This window comes from Octopus bimaculoides, chromosome 8 (genome assembly GCF_046866305.1).
Source record: "Octopus bimaculoides isolate indiv1 chromosome 8, ASM4686630v1, whole genome shotgun sequence".
Lineage (NCBI taxonomy): Eukaryota > Metazoa > Mollusca > Cephalopoda > Octopoda > Octopodidae > Octopus > Octopus bimaculoides.
In genome coordinates, this window is record NC_142935.1 from 16,388,336 (window position 1) to 16,410,698 (window position 22,363).

Consider the following 22,363-nt stretch of genomic DNA (forward strand, 5'->3'; position numbering starts at 1 on the left):
AGTCGAGTAAAGAAGCATTAAGCAAAACGCAGGTTTTCCATTAGTTTTATTTACAATATATACAAAGGTACAAAGGTGTGGTATGTTGCTCTTTTGCAGCCATCTCAGGCGGTGTGAATTCATTGTTCTCCATTATGCGGGCCATTGCCTTAGGAGAATGTAACAAGCGGAATAGCCTAGAGGTTCAGCCAGTGAAGTGTGCTCTGCGAGCAGTCACGGGTAAAAGAGGAAAAGAGATCGAACCTCGAGGTTTCTTTCTTTTTATAGTTTTGCCATCGCGAGCCTCGTTGTGAGCTCGTGCATGGCAAATGGATGCAGGTGAGGTCTTGCCCCAGTCTTGGAGATGGCAATGGCTGCCACGAGATCTCATTTGATATGGCGCTGACTGCTTGTGCCACTACACACTCAATTACACCCAAGTATGAGTCAGTCCATGACTTTAGAAAATGTCATTTACCCATGTTTCCCTGACAGTGGGATCAAACCCTGGGCCTAGGGGTACCAAACAAACTTCCATTATAATCCCATTTCACCTTTATAAATCAGAGGGCATGTACATTTATATAATAAAAATCACTATTTATATGCAGTTTATTAGTATTTATAGACTTATATGTGAGTGTTTGTTTATTTGTTCACTTAGTATCATTTTTTCGAAGTTAGCAATGGTTTAGAAGAATACATATTGAAGCATTTATGGCTGGATGCCCTTCCTGTTGCTCACCCTTCTCGAGTAATGGATTTTAATTCTATTTCTCAGTTCCCTTCCTTCCTTGCTGCCACACCTGCCCATTACTTTCTAACAGCACCACCTATGCTGAACCCGGCCACTGCACCTTCCATTTTAGGGATCTTTTCTGCTGCACCTTTAGTAACCTAATCTATATGCTCCAATGCTCCCTCTGCAATTTTATCTGTGTTGGACAAACTGGTTGCAGAGGATAACAAGGTTGTGGAGTGCCTCAGAGACATCGGATTTGGCAATGAACGGCTGGTCTCTAAATATTTCCACTTCACCAACCATTCTACCCAACATGTCTTAGTCTTCAGCATGGCTACCTCTCTTGGATTCTCTACCACTTGCCTCCAGAGGGAAAAGAAGCTCATTGTCTCTTTCCAAAATCACTTGCCTTTCAGTTAGAATTCTCCTTTTCAATTATTCTGTAGCAAGCATGTTCACAGTTTGACTCCTTACCTCTTGGCTCATCACTTGATGGTCGAGTCCCTCTAGCTTCATGCAGGTTGTCCACCCCATCCCATGACAGACCAGCCAAGCGCACTACCCTCAGCTATATAAGGAAACTTTTTCTGCTATTTCTTCAGTAAGGTGAGTTGCACGATGGTGTTCAAATCTTCGGCAGAGAGCAGTTATTTTGCCAGCAGCCTCAGCTATTCCTTCACCACATTGCGTTGAACGATGTCATTAAAAAGTACCTTGAGACAACCCTTTACCTATCCAGGAAATAAGACATTGTGGCACTGCTTGAATCGACATCAGACTTTTTACTGCTTCATTTGTTCTCTCCCTTCCTCCCTCTCTCTGTGAATCTATTTCTCTTTATGGGTATGAGGAGAGGGAAAGTGCTCATGCCAATCATGTTCAGTTAATAAACTGTGATGTCTCTATCTCACTCACTTTATCTGTAAGTGTATATTTCTGTATGCACTTGCATGTGTGCGTCACCTCCTGGTGCCAAAAAATACTCTCGCCAAAACCAGGCTGAATACCCAGTAAACCATGCCAAATCACCAGCATCCTAACAGCTGTGCATGACTGTCTCGTTCCGACCTATTTGAATGTGGTAGGAGGAAGTCACTTGTCCAGGACATCTTGTGACGTTCTCCAGTCCCAACCTTATAGTTCTGGACATAAAGCTGGGAGCTTCTACCTGACATACTGAGGAATGGAAGATGACAGTACAGATTCCTTTCCATGATGCTTATTGTTGAGTCGGTTGGAATATTCCCTCAGTATCTGGATTACAGCTTATATCTTTTAAATTAGGACAAAGGCATGAGACCTGAGAAAGAGTCTCGGGAGGTAGAATATCTCATACAGGTATACTGGTGGGTACTCTTCAAGACAGTGCTTTTACGATCTTGTAAGTAGAGGAGATATGTTATTCAACAAAGGGTGTGGAGTTTGTTTTGACGTCGTGTGCAAGACAGAAAACTGCACTGGTATGACTATGTGATGCGTATGAATGAAGACAATTGCATCAAGAGGTACCATCTCTCATTGTAGAGGAAGCATGTGGAAGGGGTAGGCCCAGGAGGAAGTGGGATAAAATGGTGAAAAGGATCTACAGACATTGGGACTCACAGTGGGGATGACAGGGAACCAAAACTCCTGGCGGTTGGCTGTGGTTGAAAAGACATGTCAAGCTAAATAAAAGCATGGTCGCCCTTGCATACAGGCTCATCCCCTGCAACCCTCTCCAGCTGAACATTCCTAATCTTGTGGGCTTGTAGGTGCTGAGGCTATGTAAAAAGCACCCGTACCAGTGCTGCATAAAAGCACCCAGTACACTTTGTGAAGTGGTTGGCATTAGGAAGGGCATCCAGCTGTGGAAACCATGCTAAAACAGACATGGAGCCTGAACAGCCTTTCAGCTGGTCAGCTCCTGTCAAACCGTCCAACCTAAGCCAGCATGGAAAACAGCTGTTACATGATGATGATGATGACATGTATTTGAGAGAAATATATGTGACTCATACACAAAATAACAAGACAGTTTATATAATGGCATGACATGTATACAAAAAATGAAAAAAAAAAAAAGATTTGATTCAAAATCTTAAAACAATGAAATAAAACAAAAAATAGAAAAGTATTTTTAAAAATTTTCAGGGAGATGTTTTTTTTCATCTGACACAAAAACTTTTCACTTAACTGTTTGATATTCACATTATTTCGTCGAACATAATGCTTATTTATTCATTTTGTTTTGACTTAATCAGGCACTGTCTTGTAGTTTTGAGATTTTCATAATTTAACTGTTTATTTAAGAATGACATTGTAGGGTTGGTGTGAGAGGCCAGATCTGGATAGTTTGAGCATAAAATAGGTAGAACATTTGGGCCAGATATGGCCAAAATGCTAAAGAGTTAAAAGAAAAAGAACAATAAGACAAGGTGATAATTAATCCCTCAAGTTATATGAGGAAAATTTATTTTACATATCACTAAAACATACATCTTTAAAAAACTTCTTCCATGTTTAATCTATGTGTAAAATTTAAAGTTTATCTTCAAAAGTAAATAATAAAAATATTCAAATAAATGCGTATTGGTAGAATAAAAAAGAAAAGGCATAAAGAACTAAAAAAAAGAAAACCTAAAGCAGTCTGTTCGTGTAAAAAATTACAGACTTGTACTACTGTTTAGCCATTATCATTCTTTGGTTAAGGTGATGAATTAGTTAGTTTCTTTCAGCTAAATTTAACTTAGCACATTATTATACCCATTGGTAAAATAAATTACAATCATGTAACAGATAGTTGTTCTTTTCTCTTTTTAAAACTGAATATTTGATGTCAAAACTGGCAGAAAACTCTATGCCAAAAAATTGCAAGTCCAAATTAGCATAACCATCTAATCCCTACAGTAAGCAAAAGAAGAAAAAAAACCTTATTATTTAGCAAAATGGTCTGATAATTTTGAGATAAATCTAATTCAACAACAATTGATGTTGAAGATATACAGTTTCACTATAAAGATCTAAAGAAGTAAAAAAAAAAAATGAGATTTAATAGATGGAGAGCTATTATTTGAAATTAAAATGAATTTTTATGTTGGCTTGATTGTGAATACAGAAAAAAATATGCAGAGATATAATCTTTATAATCACTGGTCATCACAACCAAAATATGGCATCAGATATTTCCATGTAGAAACCAGACAGAAGCAGGACTACTGGCAGGTATTGTAAGAACCACAGTCAGGACACTTCAGTCCTAAAAAGTGAAGGTCAACAACATTTTGCTGAAAGAAAGAAAAATAAATTATTAAAATGTGCCTATATATAATGGGGTGCTGAAAAGTTTCTGGCTTTAAGGATATTGCAAAAGGCCCTAGTTGGAAGCTAAACCTTCAGAGTTCTTTTACAGGGCTTAGGAAAACTGAAGGGCCGTTGCCATAAATGTGTGAATCTGAGAGGGGAATATCTTCCTTCCATGTTGGCATGGTTTGGACAGTTTGACAAGAGCTGGCCAGGTAGAAGACTGCACCATACTTCTGTGTCAGTTTTGGCATGGATTTTATGGCTGGATGCTCTTCCTGACACCAGCTACTCGACAGAGTGGACTGAGGGCTTTTTACATGGCACCAGCACAAGTGAGGTCAGTTTTGGCATGGTTTTCACAGCTGGATGCCCTTCCAAATGCCAACAACTTTACAGTGTGGACTGGATGGTTTTTACATAGCACCAAGTAACTTGCAAGACAAGGAATCTTTGAGAGGGGAGGGGGCATTGGAGGAAGTGATCTTGTGTCAGATGATGAAAAGTTAGAGTGTAACAGACAGACAGAAACATAAGTTTTGAGAGAGAGAGAGAGAGAGAGAGAGAGAGGGAGAGAGAGAGAGAGAGAGAGAGAGAGAAAGAGAGAGAGAGAGAGAGAGAGAGAGAGAGAGAGAGAGAGAGAGAGTTGATCCTCCTGTATTTTCTATTATCAAAAGCCAGGAACTTTTCAGTATATAATATCAATATACATACAGATTATTAAGTTGTATTTCAAGAGGCTCATTTGCCAATTATAAACACAAGATACAACAGTATCTGTTGCAAACAAATGAGTTTACATCAAGAATCTTGCAAACCAAATACAAAAATGAAACGTATAGATTATAGATAAATGCAAAAGAGAAAACCAGAGAAATAAAGATCTTTGGAGTATAATAGTTGTTTAGTCACTGGCAAGGCCTGATCATGAATGCCGATTATCAAAAGTATTCCAACACATGGCCATCTTGTCATTTTGAATATCAGGAACTCTATTGTCTAATATGTCCTTCCTTTCCTTTAAAAAACTGTAGAATTTAATTTGAGGTAGACTCAGCTGCTACTTTCATGCCTGGCTCTCTGTTGGTTATGACAAGTGTTCCAGTTGATACAATCAACCGAATAGCCTGTGCATGAAATTAATGTGCAAGTGGCTGAGTACTCCACAGGCATGTGCACCCTTAACATAGTTCTTAGGGAGATTCAGTGCGACACAGAATGCAACAACAAGGCTGGCCCTTTGAATTACAGGTACAACTCATTTTTGCCAGCTGAGGAGACTGAAGCAACGTGAAATAAAGTGTCTTGCTCAAGAACACAGTGCACCAGTAGGAATCAAACTCACAACCTTACAGTTGTGAGCTGAATACCCTAACCACTAAGCCACATGCCTTCAATGCTACCTTCAACAGATTAAGTGACTGCATAAAGGAACTAGGGTTGTTAGGCTCTGTCTGTTTGTCTGCCTTAGAGATAAGTGAGCACTTAGGGCTGATGAGGATGTTTCTGATCAAGTGACCAGTTCACTGTGTGCAGTCCATAAAAAGTGCATTTGATCATAAGGGTTACACGAGAAACTTCCAGAAAGCTTTGCCCATACTATTTGCAATACCTCACTGAAGTGCTTTTAGTAATACAGTTGGCCAGCAGGTAGTAGATAAATATGACAACAGCATCATCATAAAGAAAAAGACAATTGAATAATGATTATGTTCCGTTAATGTCAGAAAATTTTATCTTAATGGCAAAATCAAATGAAGGAGGGTCGCATCATCATCATCATCATCATCATCGTTTAACGTCCGCTTTCCATGCTAGCATGGGTTGGACGATTTGACTGAGGACTGGTGAAACCGGATGGCAACACCAGGCTCCAGTCTGATTTGGCAGAGTTTCTACAGCTGGATGCCCTTCCTAACGCCAACCACTCAGAGAGTGTAGTGGGTGCTTTTACGTGTCACCCGCACGAAAACGACCACGCTCGAAATGGTGTCTTTTATGTGCCACCCGCACAAGCCAGTCCAGGGGCACTGGCAACGATCTCGCTCGAAAATCCTACAGGAGCCAGTCAGGCGGTACTGGCAACGGCCACGCTCAAAATGGTGCATCTCATGTGCCAACCGCACAAGAACCAGTCCAGGGGCACTGGCAACGATCTTACTTGGCTTGCCGGGTCTTCTCACGCACAGCCCATTTCCAAAGGTCTCGGTCCGTAGTCATCGCCTCGGTGAGGCCCAGACCTTATTCCGCGGAAGATCTGAGACCGAGAGAACATAGTTAATTTCGAACTGGGGATCTAGCTTGAATGTTGCAATTGTGTAGACTCTGCTAAAGGCACTTAAGGGCCAGGTGGTCATGGTAAACCAGATAATTGATTAGGTTTACTGATTGAAGGTGCAAAGTGACATGGCAGAAGTTAGCAGAGATTGGTTGAGCAATGGCAGGTTTATGATTCTACTTATGTACTTGATGATCTCCCTAGTGCTGGTGCCATGTACAAAGCACCTGGTACACTTTGTGAAATCATTGGTGTTAGGAAGGGCATCCAAATGTAGAAAACAAACCAAAGTAGACATTGGAACTTCATGTAGCCCTCTGGCTTGTCAGTTTCTGTTAAACTGTCCAAACCAAGACTGAAATTTTTCAAGGAGGTGCCCCAGCATGGCCACAATCTAATGACTGAAACACACAAACGATAAAAGATAACAAACAAATGACTGCAGTATTACCTTATGACAATCACGGCAAAGAATATTTGTTTTGATCTCTTTATAATCCTGAGGCATTTCAGTATGTTTGACTTCTTCATCTTTCATTTTCCAGATTTGAGACATGTTCGTCATTGATGTACCACAGATAGGGCATGCAAAATGGCTGGAAAAAAAAAAAGAAAAAGAAGTTTCACAAAACGTTTGAGCATCATTATTGTTTTAATCTCTACTTTTCCATGCTTGCATGAGTCAGACAGAGTTTACTGAGGCATATTTTCTATGGTCGGATACTCTGCCTGTTGTCAACACACATTGGTTTCCAAACAGGGTAATATTTTCCCATAACCAGACACACCTTTCACAGAAGACTGGAAACAAACAACATCACTAGTTTGAGGGTGACACTTCTCTCTCTCTCTCTATCATCATCATCTTCATCATCGTTTATATATATATATATATATATATAAAGACATAGCAAGAAGTAAAAACTAACTTTAACTCTCCCTGCCATGAAGCATCTTTGCTCCTGTCTATTGCTCTTTTTTCTCTTCATTACTGAAACCAACTCCCTCTTTTATCACTGTCATAACTTCTACCACCCATTGATATCCATCACACACTCCTATCTCCTTCTCTCTTCTCCATCACACTCTCTCACCTGTCACTCTGTCTCTCTACCATTACCCTCTGATTCTCTTACCCCACCTCCCACTCCTTGACTATTTGGATTCAGTGGACATTGAGTTATTAGCCTGGACTCCAAAATGTTAAGTTCACCCATACTCACTTTACCTAAACGTCCTACCTGGTGCTCTGGAGATGGCACCAACCTGGACACCAGTTTGCCATTACATCTTCAACAAGAACTGAAGCAATATAGAAGTGACATCCATGACCCTAGTGGACAGCTCCTTGAGCAATTACCTGGTCATTTACTACTTCACTTCAGCATGAACTCTACCTTGCATAGATTTGAACCAGTAGTGTAATAGCATATTCACTCAGTCATTCTATCCTGACATCACATTGAAGCATACACATTATAGACTACATTCAGGGAAATGTTGCCGTTAAGCAATCAATCTGGCTGTGATTTACTTGTGATAGCCTTTACTTTGAACTTCACAAATGGCCATCCTCTCTGCTAGAAGTAGCAGCCAAATTCCCCTCAAACTTACCTTTATCATTTAAAAAAATGCAAGGACACATTGAATGATGTAGCCCTGAATACACATTGTCCAACATCAAGAAGAGCATCCAGGCATAAGCCTTAAGCTGATAGTGGAGTGCTCAACCACATGCAGAGTGTTCCACTGATCGCATCAACTGGAACACTCATTGTTGTAGCAAAAGGAGTGCCCAGCTTTTGATGCATACTGAGCATAGCCAACTTCTCAGATGGCAGAGTTCTGTCTTCTTTTTTTACAAATTAATATTTTGCTAGCTTTAATTTGAGGCCTCTTACATCCACGTTATATTTCCAAGCTCAAAATTTCTTCTTTCATAGATTTAGTTATGAAAACTAGATCATAAGTATTCAAGACCTCCACACATACACAGGCTATCAGTTTAAAAGCAAAATACAAATAAAACACATACATACCCATATTGAAAAAGTTTTTTAAAACACTCCCTATGAAAGAAAAAAAAGAAAGATTATATAGATAAATTGTTTATGAAGTAGTGAATAAATGTATTTTTCAATATTTTGTTAACATATAGAATTTATAAACATTTTATAATAGTTGCAGCATGGAAGGTGTTTAAAAACACACAAGCCATTTAAAAACACACAAAACCTGTTAGATTTACTTCAACATTTAAATTTAATTTCTCAAAATATTTTCGTCACTTTGAGACTGTGACCTGTTCACTGACTAAATTCCATGCAGTATGGAATTTTATCAGTGAACAGGTCGCGGTCTCAAAGCGACAAAAATATTTGGACAAATGAAATTTAAATGTTGAAGTGAATCTAATGGTTTTTGTGTGTTTTTAAATGGCTTTATAAACATCTTCCACGCTGCAATTTTTTTTGTTTCAGCACACGCTCTCAGATCAGGTCACTTGCTATGCAAGTTCATCTCCATAATTATAATAGTTGGTTGTAGGAATACAAACCTATGATGCTAAGGAATTAAAAGATAGTGAAAAGATGCACTGTCATCGGCCACTTCAGCGATTTTGATTTTGATTTCACTTGCATCAATAGGTCTTTGCAAGCAAAGTTCATTGTCCAATGAATGAGGGATATGAATGAGGGGTCAGAAATGTCAGAAGCAAAAGTTTTCTCCAACTTACTCGTGAATCATATGCCGACACTTAGGGATCCTTGAAGGTTTTCTGGAAGTATGCAGATTCTGAAGACAAACTGGGCATTCATTGTGAGATATTTTTTCTAAACACTAAAAAAAAAAGAAAGAAAGAAAAAAAGATGAACTATTTAAGATTTTCTTCACATCAAGAAATAGAAACTTTATTTCACTTTCATTTTTATTTTGTCATCATTCTATTCTGCAATTTGAAGAAGTTAACAATAAGCTATATCGAAGCGAAGTTCTTTTATGACAATGATGTACAGAAAGCGAGAAGGAAATATAAATTATCTAATATATGAAATAGACATGTGTGTGTGTATTCACTTTCCACGTAAAAACGGCTTCACCAATTACTTCCATACTTGTGATGCATGAATAATTTGACCTTGGACATATAATAGGGTCTTTATATTTATGATTCACTTCTTTAAAAAGGTTTCCTCAATGTCAACTTCCAGTATTGACGTAAAAATGGCAAAGTCTCTCACTCTCTATTTTAATGTTTGATATTTGTAAACAACTACAATTAATTACTGAAAGAAATATTTACGAAGTTCACCAACTTAAATATTCGGTACAAGATAATTTTTAACGTGCTTTTATTTATACGATTTTTTTTCATTCCATGTTTATCTCATTCATTATTTGCAATGTTCTCTCTCTCTCACACTCTCTCTCTCTCTCTCTCTCTCTCCAGGTTTGATTTTGTTCTGAACTCACACATTGCATTAATTTCCATAAAAAACTTTTATCTATTTTCTTTTCACACGTCGTGTTCAGCTCTATGTATTTGTAGTCAGTCACACACGCACACGTGTGTGTTTCTATGTACATTTGTATACATTTATGTGTGTGTATGTGTTCTTCTCAAGAAATGATTAAATCTTTTTTTTAGTACAGAGAAATCAATAAACTTAGCCTCCAAAGACTTAAATGTTAGAAAAGCAAGTAATTTCAAGAAAAACTACCAAGTAAAAATTGCAGAGAAAATTAATTTTTAACAAAAGATTATTCACCTCGTGCGTGTCTTTCATAGACAACAAAAGGCACACATCACATTTTTCACAATGAAAATAGTTTTCTCGTCCACCAACCCTATAACACAAAAATAGAAAAATAAATTAAATAAATAATTTTTATGCAAATTTAATAACACATTTTATTCTTGTTTCTTAAAAAAGTGATTAAATTTTTTTTAGTGCAGAAAAATCAATAAACTTAGGTTCCAAAGAGTTAAGGCACTGGCATGGCTATGAGGTAAGAAGTTTGCTTCTCAACCATATGATTCTGGGTTCAGTCTCACTATGTGGCATCTTGGGCTTGAGGAAGTGTTGTCTACTATAGCATCAGGTTGATCAAAGCCTTGTGAGTGGATTTGGTTGATGGAAACTGAAAAAAGCCCATCATATATGTATGTGTGTGTGTGTGTGTGTGTGTGTGTGTGTATACATATATATATATTTATTTATTGGGTTGGCAACTAAGTTCCCAACGTTTTTTTTAATTTTGGAATTTTTTTTTTTTGAGAATTCTATTTTTGAATCATTTTGGAATCTATTTTGTATTTTTCTAGTTAATTTTAGTTAATGTTTATTTATTTTCAGATCATTAAAATGGAATGTCAAGTTAAGAAAAATGAGCATTTTCGACACCTCCTTCTTTTTGTTTTTAATCAAGGTTCTAAGGCCGCAAAAGCTGCTCGTGGCATTTATGCTGTGTATGGAGACGGTGCCATAGCTGAAAGAACTGCTCGTGATTGGTATGCCAAGTTCAAAAGTGGAAATTTTGACCCCAAAGTCGCACCTCGTACTGGCCGTCCAGTTAAGTTCGATGAAGAGCGATTAAACCAACTTTTACACGAAAATTCTCGTCAAACATCAAAGGAACTGACAGAGAAAATGGAATGCTCCCACGCTGCTATAGAGAAGCATCTTCACTCGATGGGAAAGGTTCAGAAGTATGGAACTTGGATTCCGCATGCTTTAAGTGACAACAACAAAAATCAACGAGCCACAATCTCCGCTGGTTTGCTTGCTCCTCACCACTCAACTCATGGACACAAGCAACGATATCTTTACTGAATCGTTACTGGTGATGAAAAATGGTGCCTGTGCATCAATATGAAGCAGCGTAAGGAATGGCTTAGCCCCAGTAAACAAGAGGCACCACGCGTGAAACAAGATCTTCATCCATGTAAAATGATGTGAGTGTGGTGGGACTGGGAAAGGATTATCCATTATGTATTGCTTGAACGAAACCAAACGGTCAACGCGGAACTCTATGTTCAACAGATGGAATGACTCAACATGGCTATTCAAGAGAAAAGACCTAATCGGCAACATGGAGTTCTTCTGCTGCACAACAACGCCCGCCCTCATATAGCCAATATGACCATCTGCTTTAACATTGTTTCTATGGCAGAATGCCCTTCCTGATATCAATGACTAATATCATAATCAGTTTTTTTAATTGGTGTAAGAGACAACTCCAAATATGTTTTGGTTAAATAATTATTGTAACCTCATCAACAGAGCAAACACTTCACTATAGGTGCAGGCACGGCTGTGTGGTAAGACGCTTGCTTCATAACCACATGATTCTGGGTTTAGTCTCATTGTGTGGCACCTTGGGCCAACCAAAGATTTGTGAGTGAATTTGGTAGGTGGAAACTAGAGGAAGCCTGTCATATATATATCTGTGTGTTTTTGCATCTGTTCCCCACCACTGATTGACAGCTGGTGTTGATGTTTACATCCTCATAACTTAGTGATTCGACAGAAAGGACCAATAGAACAAGTACCAGGGTTAGCAAAAAAATGAAGAATTGGTGTTGATTCAGAATGGCCACAATCTAATGACTGAAGTAAGTCAAAGATAAAAGATACTTTCCAAAGTAGTGGAAGAGACTCAGTAAAGACTGAACACTAATTGGCATAGCAATACAGAATTGTACAAAACAATTCTAGGAAAATTTCAACAATGAGGTTTCATATACAGGACCACCAAAAGTCAATTTCAACTAAATGATTTAACTTAACTTAGATAATTGGGCAAGAAAGACAAAGAGAAATGATTTTATGACACAGTTCTATATTTAAGAGATGAGGAATTATGTACATTATTTACATTATTTACATTTGAAGGATATTTGTCCTCATCTTGTTTGTTGTTAACACAACATTTCGGCTGATATACCCTCTAGCCTTCATCAGATGTCTTGGGAAAATTTCGAACCTGGGTTCTCATTCCTAAGGTATTTTTCATCGTCGTCGTCATCGTCGTTATTGTTATTATTATTATTATCATTATTCAGGTCACTGCCTGGAATCGAACTCGGAATCTTGGGGTTAGTAGGCCACGCTCTTAACTACTATGCCATATGCCCATGACCTGAATAATAACAACAACAACATCAAAAAATACCTTAGGAATGAGAAGCCAGGTTTGAAATTTCCTCCAAGACACCTGATGAAGGCTGGAGGGTATATCAGCCGAAACGTTGTGTTAGCAACAAACAAGATGAGGACAAATATCAGTCAAATGTAAACAATGTAAATAATGATTTTATGACTTTCTAAAAAAAAAATTTTCATCTCACCGACAGAGTCTGCAACCATCACAGTGAAATTGTTTTAGGTCATTGCTATCATAAAGTCGACACTTGGCACAGAAGTACTGTGCAAACTTGATGTCACAATTTGAACAACGGTCACTGACCTGAGAGAAATGGTGCAAAAAGAAAAAAAAATATTAAAAATAACAAAGTAATGTGTGTATTTATGTGTGTAATGTAATACTTTCTAATATAAGTGCAAAGCCTGAAATTTTTGTGAGGATGATGGGACTAGTCAATTACACTGACCCCAGTGTTCAACTGGTACTTAATTAATCAACCCTTGAAAGGGATGAAAGGCAAAGTCAGCCTCAGCAGAGTTTGAACTCAGAACATAAAGAAAACCAGAAGAAATACCACTGAGCATTTTGTCCATGGTGCTCATAATTCTCCAGCTCACCACCTCAAGTGCGTATTAAATAATGCATGCATACATACACATACATATAACACACACACACACAATATATATACATCATCATTATCATCATCATCGTTTAAGGTCCGCTTTCCATACTAGCATGGGTTGGACGATTTGACTGAGGACTGGTGAACCAGATGGCTACACCAGGCTCCAGTTTGATTTGGCAGAATTTCTACAGCTGGATGTCCTTCCTAATACCAACCACTCCGAGAGTGTAGTGGGTGCTTTTACGTGCCACTGGTATGAAGGCCAGTCAGGCGGTACTGGCAACGGCCACACTCAAAATGGTGTATTTTACGTGCCACCTGCACAGGAGCCAGTCCTGTGGCACTGGCAACGATCTCGCTCGAATGTCTTTACACGTGCCAAGAAGGCGACGCTGGGCCCAGGTGACATCACAATTTCGCTTTCGCTTGCCCCAATAGGTCTTCGCAAGCTGAGTTTCATGTCCAATGAAGGAGACGACGTTTGTATGGGTGCCAGTCGTCGAATTTAGTTCAATTTCAATTTCACTTGCCTCAATAGGTCTTCACAAGCGGAGTTTAGTGTCATACACATGTATAATTTGAGAAATCCAATTAAAGGAGCTTTCCAGTTGCTGTCACAGATTTGGAAATTTTTAAGAATTAAATGAAATTTTAGAATTTGTTCTCTTGATGTAACTTTTCAAGCCGAATCCGAATTTGGTATTCATTCATTCTCAGAAAAATTTAGGTAAAAATGTTCAAAGTTTGATAACTTTTAATTCAATCAGAAAATAAGAATCAGAAACTGCTCATTTTCTGTGTGATAACTGTCTATCACAAAATGACAGGGAGAAAAAAACAACAGGTACAAAATTATATTGCTCAACAAAATATGTGATGGTGGTGGTGGTTGCTGTGGTAAAAGCGTCACCATTGTGCTAAGTAAAACACATTCTTATAACAATGAAAACGGGGAAGATTACAGCATTGCTTGTTACTTGTGTATAAAGGTGGCTTTTGATAAGTTAAAAATCATCCAAAATTTACAAACTATAAAAAACTACTAATTTATTATTAATTAATGGCAAAGATGAATTTCATGTTCATAATTAGCATACAAAACTAAATCAGTATAACCAAATTTTAAAACAACAGCAACAAAATCGAAAAAATACAAAATCTGTGACAGCAATCAAACAAATCTAATTTAAAATACCTGGGTCAAAATTGGAATAAAAGAAAAAAAATTTTAAACCTTCCAATAATATAACCTGTGAAACACTAAATGATCATTTCCATCCCTTAACCCTTTAGCATTTAAACCAGCTATGTCCGGCCCTTATATTCTAATTGTTTCATGCTTAAATCAACCAGATTTGGCCTCTCACACCTACCCTACAATGTCATTCTAAAAATAAACAATCACTTCATCGAAATCTTGAAGCTATGAGATAATGCATGATTAATTCAAACCAATGTGAATAAATAAGCATTAGATGTGAATGCTAAAGGGTTAAAGAACACACAGAAGGCAGATAGAAATACAAATGAGAAGATACAGATGTTAAAGTAGGGGGTATCTGTAGTGCAAACCATTTTAAAACTGAACATAGGCTGTCAATTAGCCATCATTAGATCAGTGGTTCTCAACCAGAGTCCATATGGCCCCGATGGGGTTCCCTATAAGATTTTGTTGATAAAATTTATCTGTACTAAACTTGTTATACTTCTACAATTCATAAAATATAGGAATCAAAGGAATCCATAGGTAAAAAATGGTGGAGAACACTGCATTCATCATCATCATCGTTTAACGTCCACTTTCCATGCTAGCATGGGTTGGACGATTTGACTAAGGACTGGCAAGCCAGAAGGCTGCACCAGGCTCCAATCTGATTTGGCAGAGTTTCTACAGCTGGATGCCCTTCCTAACGATAACCACTCCGAGAGTGTAGTGGGTGCTTTTATGTGCCACACTGCATTAGACCATTGTACAACATTTTTTGAATGCGATTAATGCGTACAGGACATGTGGGAGTATTGGTTAGAGAAACTGATATGTTTTCTATTAAAAATAATTCAATATGGAAAGGCAAACACATTATAAGAATTCTCATTGATGATAATGTGTGTTAAGAGTGACAGTCAAAACAGTCTAGGACTCTGCTACACAAAATGCATTGTTTCACTCATATTTCTTAAGAGTCAGTTTTCATCTCTCAGTGATTAATAAAATAATTGTCAGTTATATATTAGGGTAGATTCAGTTGATTATAGTTGTCTACACAAATCAGCCTTGTCCCCAGTTTAAAAGAATCTACAGTAATCATTTTAGTTTTGTTGGAACTATAACAAAGTGCAAGGGACATAATTCAAATATATATATATATATATATATATATTCATTTCTACTCTAGGAAACAATGCCCGAAATTTTTGGGGAGGGGGTCAGGCGATTAGATGGATCCCAGTACACAACTGGTACTTCATTTACCGACCTAAACGGATGAAAGGCAAAGTCCATCCTAGGATTATTGTTATTATTATATACAGGGTGCGATGGGTAAATTGTCGCCATTTTATATTTTTAATTTCACGCATGCACATGGTTTGTTTTTGATTTTGTCGACTACACAGTATAGTAGGGTCAGTTGGGCATAGTCTGAGAAAAACAGCACCATGACGCAATTCACTCTGCCAGAAATTTGGAAACGACATGCTGTACTGCTTGCCATTCGCACTGTAAGTTCCAATATGAACATTTACCAATTGTGATAAAGATCAAACATCCAGTCAACATCATGGTTAAGTCAATTGGTGCAAGAAGAAATGATTTGCTACACAAATATATTAATGTAAAAACCCAAATTAATTTTTAAAGTATCAGTTACATATTCTCACTGAATAAAACAAAGTGTATTTAACCTTTCTCATAAAAACCTACCTCAGACTGACTCTGATTCTATGCTACAGAATTACTATTTTAACCTTTTCGTTACCATATTTCTGTCGAGATGCTCTGTGTTTCTTTCAATTAATTTTAAATATAACAAAGAATTTAATAAAATAACTTAGTTATCATTTAGCTAGTGTTAGGAACATAAATTGTGACTAAGGTTTGGTGGAAGATTTTAATTCAGAACTTTTGAAAACAAGACATTTGTACCATGGAGTCAGAGGCAGTTTAAGGCGGGTTGGTATCAAAAGGGTTAAAGTAACGTCCTAGCAGAGGCATTTGTCATAATACTGGATTCTTGATCTACCCTTAGGTCTCCTGCTGGTTGCTTGTCTAGAAGAATCTGTCGTGAGTTTTTCCTGCAACATTCTAGTCACGAGTCCATAGTACTGGAGCTGTAACCACTCAACGTGGAGAAGTAGTGGCTCAACCTGGAGACACCTTGATTGCCAAGCTACACACCTTGTAACACTTTAAAGGTTGTAATACTAAGTAACTGAGCAAATAGCTGACATAAAAACGAGAAAATTAAAAACAACTAAACTTACGGGCTGTTTTGTTGAGCATTTGTTACACACTATTTTCTCAACTGTGGTCCGATCTAAAGTGTGATCTTCGACATCATCATGGCATACCCGGCATACATACACCTTGTTGCAGCAAGGTGCCTGCATTAGAAAAAGAAAAAAAAACAACAATGAGAGAGAGAAGTAATTGAAATATATATTAATTTCATCATCTGACACAAGATCACCGCTGCCAATGCCCCCTCCCCTCTCAATATTCCTTGTTTTGCAAGTTACTTTGTGACCCTGCTGGTGATGGTGCTACATATAATGCATCCAGTCCACTGTCAAGTGGTTGGCATTTTGAAGGGCATCCAGCTGTAAAAACCATGCCAAAACTGACCTCACCTGAGCTGGTGTGACGTAAAAACCACTCAGTCCACTCTGCAGGGTGGTTGGTGTTAGAAGGTTATCCAGTCATAAAAACCATGCAAAAACAGACACAGTAACCTGGTATAGTCTTCTACTTGGCCAGCTCCTGTCAAACCGTCTAACCCATGCCAGCATAGAAGATGGACAGTAAATGCTGGTGATGGTGAATTATTATTATTATTATTATCATGGTGATGGTGGTGGTGGTGTGTGTGTGTGTGTGTGTGTTTACTTGTGCTTCTACTGCCACTGAGCTACCAGCAGTGCTGAAGTTGTCAGCTAATCATTTGCAAGCTGTGGGCCTTCAAACACTTGTGAAATATGCAAGCATGCATGTGTTTGCATATATATATATATATATATATATATATATATATATATATATATATGCACATTACACAGGAAATGGTTAGCAACAACAAGAGCATCCAGCTATAAAATAGGGCTGCAACAATATATTTGTCTAACCCATGATGGCATGGAAAAATGAGAAAGGAGAGAAGAAATAACAAAGCATGTGAATGAGAATAATAAAAGAAAGCAAGGGAACAAGAAGTGAATTTCCTTCGACTAGATTTACTCAACAGACTACAAAAATACTGAGGCACAACTTCAAGGCCTTAGTTAATCATATTGATCCCAGTATATTTCAATCTGGCACTTACTCTATTGATCTGTATTCATCAAACCCCTAAATTAGAGGGTACAACAAAGCTGGTTTTAAACAGTGCAAATGCATACACACACACACAACAACAACAACAACTGTTTCTGTCTATCAAACTTCATTCACAAGCAACTGGTTAACGTGAGTTTATAGTAGAAGATAGACTTGCACAAAGTGTGCATGCAGTGTGACTGAACCTGGAAATTATGTGATGGTGAAGCAAACTTCTTAACATTACAGCCATGTCTAGCCTCCAGTTCAAATACGTAAATGGTAAGTTAAACAGACCAAGTTCTCAATCAGAGAAACTGCTTGACTTTGAGCTGCAGAAACACAAGAAAACAGAGCAAGGCTTCAAGCAGTAAGACTAAGAATTACTTAAAAGAAGATGGCAGTAAACCTTACCATTTTTGAGAGAGAGAGAGAATAATAGACAGTGTGTGAAATAATAAGGTGAAGAAGCAATGAATCTAATAGGATGCTTTGTAAAGGAGACTGAATAAGGGAGGTGGGGAGTGAGACAGGCAGCAAGATAGATATGCATTGACTCCAAGTGATACAATCTTACCATTCTGACTGAAAAACAGATAATTTCCAGTTATTCTGCCACTTGCAATGATGACAAACGAATCGCAAGGCCACACTTTTAGTAAAGTAGGATTGTTCCTGCTGCAACCTGTGTTCAGACATGGCCAACTGCATCTAGCTCAGAGTAGAACAAGGACCAGGAAGGCTAACTTGAAATTACAGACTGAAGATTACAGAGGTCAAGAAAAAAAGAGAAAGAAAAAAGGGAATCAAATATCTTTACAAAAAATGTTGTAATTGAGAAATTCCTTACATTAACCCTTTAGAATTCACATTGTTGTATCAAAAGTAAGGCTTATCTATTCACAGTGTTTTGAATTAATCATGCATTATTTTGTAGTTTTGAGATCTGTACTTCTAATGTGGTTTTGTATTACACACGTACCATTTACATATTTGTTATATTCCAATTAATCAATAAAGATAGTTTTTCTGTGGGTTTCAAAAAATACTCCAATTGTTTCGGGGTACCTCAAAAAATTCTTTTCAGCAAATACTAGTTTTTCTTTGGTGTGAATATTATGAAAAATAATTTCTTCTTTTATTCGTTTCAGTAATTTGACAATGGCCATGCTGGAGCACCGCTTTTAGTCAAACAAATCGACCCCAGAACTTATTCTTTGTAAGCCTAGTACTTATTCTATTGGTCTCTTTTGCCAAACCACTAAGTTAAGGGATGTAAGCACACCAACATCGGTTATCAAGCAACGGGAGGATAAACATACACACAAATATATATATATATATATATATATATATATATATATATATATATACTGAACCCAGAGCCATGTGGTTGGGAAGCAAGCTTCTTATCACAGAGCCACGCCTGCGCCTATAACTGATTAGTGATCCTTCTAGATTATCTAATTATTTTTCTTTTTGTATAAAATGGTTGGTACACATTTGTTTATACATCGATTACAATTTTCTTTTAAAAACAAATGAAATTATAAACAGATAACTAATCAAAAGCAATTAGTTGCGAAGGGAGATGACTCCATTTCGATGCGCAAAAAAAAAAAAAAAAATTAATTAATGGTTCAAAAGTAAACATTCAAAATTTTAGTTGAAATGATTGGGCAGTAAATAGTCTTACGACCATCCTATATCAAAACAACGCCCCAGTTTTCAATACAAAATTGGCGGAATTCTGCATTACGCACGGAATATAGTCCATCATAACTTCTTTATTTTTTGGAATTTTCAGAATATTTTTGTGAATTTGTGTTCTCCATAAGGGAATTCACACGACTATGAGAAAAAAAAAATTAAAGTTTTCGGAATTTCTTTTTTTTTTCATCTTTGGAATTCTTTTTTTTAATCGCAGTTTAAAATACGGACAGTCCGGATTTTTTTTTGCTTAAATTTCAGCAATACACCATTAAATGTGTTAATGGGGAGAAACACATTGAAAAGCATCAGTTGTCAGACAAACAAACGAGGACAATATAGGGTGGTCGTAAGATGTGCTAAAAATAACAGCTAAATACCCCCTTAAATTACTAGTTTTTTGGACGGAGTTCATTTTTTTCCTGCATAGTCGTATTAATTCCCGTGTGTAGAAAACAAATTCGCAAAAAAGTTTCTGAAAATTTCAAAGAATAAAAGATATAAAGGGTTATATGCTTTGCGTAAAAGCAGAGCTCCACCGTTTTAGGGTCACGCGGCAAGTGACCAAGACACTCGCATGGCTAAACGATTTTGTTACATCTTACCACCTTTCGTCTTCCTGCTCTCCACCTCTGTCACATTCTAGGGGAATTAACATGTATCCCCTATCTCTCCACCACCCCTTCTACAGTCATATTCGGCCGGAATTAGTCCTGCTTATCCCTTTATTCACTCTCACAAAGCCCATACTGATTTGATGGGGGGGGGGGGGACCTCCTGATAAGTTCCTTGTAGCTGCGAGGAGGATGACTGAAGAACTTAGTCATAGAGGCCTTAGCATCAATAGTTCCAAATAAGAGCTCTGGCTCCTCAACCATCCAGCTTCACAATCCTTCCCCCTCTATCACAGATGGATTACAGATCCCCCCCCCACCTCGATCACAATTCCTCCTTCATCAGCATGGTGTTCTCATGGAGCTCCAGTTACTGAACAAGCTTTCGAGTGCATCTTTCAATCTCAGATGGCTAACCTTGAGCAACTTTTAAAAACCTTGAGGTAATTGAACCCCACCAAGGTATTTTGATACTTAGGAATTACTTGTCAATTCCTAAGTTATTGTATTTTTTTTAGAGTTAGTCCCTCTTACAGATTCTTGTAGTCTCTCCATTGTTTCAACAACCTCAAATGCTTGATCAATGTCAACCTCTCTCCAGAGTCCTGTGACCAAGCTGCATCGCCAAGCGGTTTGGGGGTCTGGGTTTGCATAAGGGCTCATCTCTCTCTTCCGTTTTCATTCCTCCATCCACACTTTGGTAGGCAACATCCTCTCCTTTTCAACATGGACTGGTTCCAACAGGGAGATGGATGAAGCTCTGTTACAGTGGAGAGAGCTGGGTTAATCAGTTCCTGACACAGCTGAGGATAGACAGAAGCAGAGTATGGGACAAACTGTACTTAGGCACCGTTTTTTCAATTCTCTCTTTGATCAACCTGATCAATTTTCAAGGTGTTGCCTACTTTCTGCAGATGCAAAATTCTCAGGGAACTGGATTGATGCCCTGCCTGTGACCAACATTGGAAGTCTACTCAGTCTAAATGAACTCCGCATCTCCTTTGCAATCAGAGTAGGAGCTGAGGTCTGGTGGGGGACTGAGATGTCACCATGGTAGGCCTTAATAGTGTGTCTTTCCACCTAAATGCTGGTCATTTTGCTCATCACATTGAGCTAAACTTAATCATAAAGCAGGCCCTAGCTCAGGTTAATATCCTCTCAGTTCTGGATCCAACAGGCTTATCAAGAAGTAATGGGAAGAGACCAGATGGTCTTACCCTTTATCCCTGGGTAAGAGGTAGATGTTTCATCTGGGACACCTCAGTCGGTGACTGTTTTGCTCCCTCCCACATCCTGGATGTTGCGGTAAATGGGAGGTTCACATCTCTCGTAGCCGAACAGAAAAAAATCTTTAAATATCAGGACCTGGTAGTGAACCATTTCTTCTGGCCTGTGGCACCTGAGACGTTTAGAGGGGCTGGGCCGCTAACGGCGAAGTTCTTGTCATCGTTGCCGGCTCGCTTTACCCAGGTGTCAGGTGACATTCGTGAGGGTACTTGGCTGTTCCAACGCCTTAGCCTCACCACCGCCCGCGGTAATGCCGCGAGCGTGTTGGCTTGCTTCAGTAGGTTCCGTTGAACGTTGTGGTGTGCGACCAATTGAGGAACTTGTGATGAATTGATGGTTTTTTTTCTTCTTGTTCTTTGTCCCCCTTTTCCTTTTTCTCTCTCCCTGTTTTGGATTTGTTATGTTTCATGTGGTTTTGTATATATATATACGTATCATTTTTACATAAGTGTTACATTCCAATTAATCAAGATAGTTTTTTTCGGTGAAAAATAAATAAAATAATAAAAAGTAATTTCCGCACAATTTTGAAATAGATTTGATTACAATATTTGGGATCGAGTTAGAAAAATGATTGACTTGATATAAAAATAACTTCGATAAGCATTGAAAACTAATAGCGAATTCTTAAACTACGTTTCCATTTAAAAGTGTTACTAGCTACGGAGTTTGAATAATGATATCTATTATAAGATATTCCCTTTTCGATCATTTCGGATCGAAATAGATTTTTAGATTTAAACGTTTACGATCGAACCATGAATGATCGTTATTGTTATTATTATAATTATTAAAATCTGCTCATAATATCTTTTAACGTGTTTACCATTATATTGATCATAATGTAAAGATCTTTAAAATATATTCATATCTTTTAATGTGTTTACCTTTATAGTTTTCATAACCTATTTTATTATCCTTTACATAACTAGGAAAGAAAAGAAAAAGAAACGTTGACGGGTTAAAGTGATGGTAATTATAAAGATTGTGTGTCCACAAAATAACGTTATTTGTGTTATTCAATTGACAACTTACCACTAAAGAACAATCTCGCTTGTAGTGTGAACAGTCAAGTGCAACGCTAGCCATCTTGACAATAACAGACCATGGAGAAAAAACACCTGATAATAAAAAGTTGAGATTTACATTTAAATAAAAAAAAAAT

The 22,363-nt window shown here is 37.7% G+C and overlaps 1 protein-coding gene across 2 annotated transcripts; it reads right to left on the reverse strand.

The window, feature by feature from the left end:
* Nucleotides 1-3,136: 3,136 nt before the first annotated feature.
* LOC106868636 (RING finger and CHY zinc finger domain-containing protein 1) lies at nt 3,137-22,296 on the reverse strand. 2 transcript variants are annotated; one of them, XM_089356131.1, is made up of 9 exons: nt 22,234-22,296; nt 18,165-18,347; nt 16,540-16,659; nt 12,631-12,749; nt 10,049-10,127; nt 9,016-9,119; nt 8,318-8,347; nt 6,730-6,874; nt 3,137-3,984 (listed from the first exon to the last, which is right to left on the reverse strand). In XM_089356131.1, the coding sequence occupies exons 2-9, from the start codon at nt 18,165-18,167 to the stop codon at nt 3,913-3,915; spliced, it is 672 nt and encodes a 223-aa protein (XP_089212257.1). In that variant the 5' UTR covers nt 18,168-18,347; nt 22,234-22,296; the 3' UTR covers nt 3,137-3,912. The 2 variants fall into 2 exon arrangements, with proteins under 2 accessions (XP_089212257.1, XP_014769475.1); XM_014913989.3 differs by lacking the exon at nt 18,165-18,347.
* Nucleotides 22,297-22,363: the final 67 nt, after the last annotated feature.

Bases quoted from the DNA above. Each gene is read 5' to 3' on its own strand.
- LOC106868636 (XM_014913989.3), bottom strand. From the start codon at position 22,287: ATGGCTAGCGTTGCACTTGACTGTTCACACTACAAGCGAGATTGTTCT. The intron at 10,128-12,630 runs GTGAGATGAAAA...TTTGTGTTATAG, and splicing joins GATGGTTGCAGACTCTGTCG to GGTTGGTGGACGAGAAAACT. The intron at 9,120-10,048 runs GTGAATAATCTT...TTTTTTTTTTAG, and splicing joins CTATGAAAGACACGCACGAG to TGTTTAGAAAAAATATCTCA.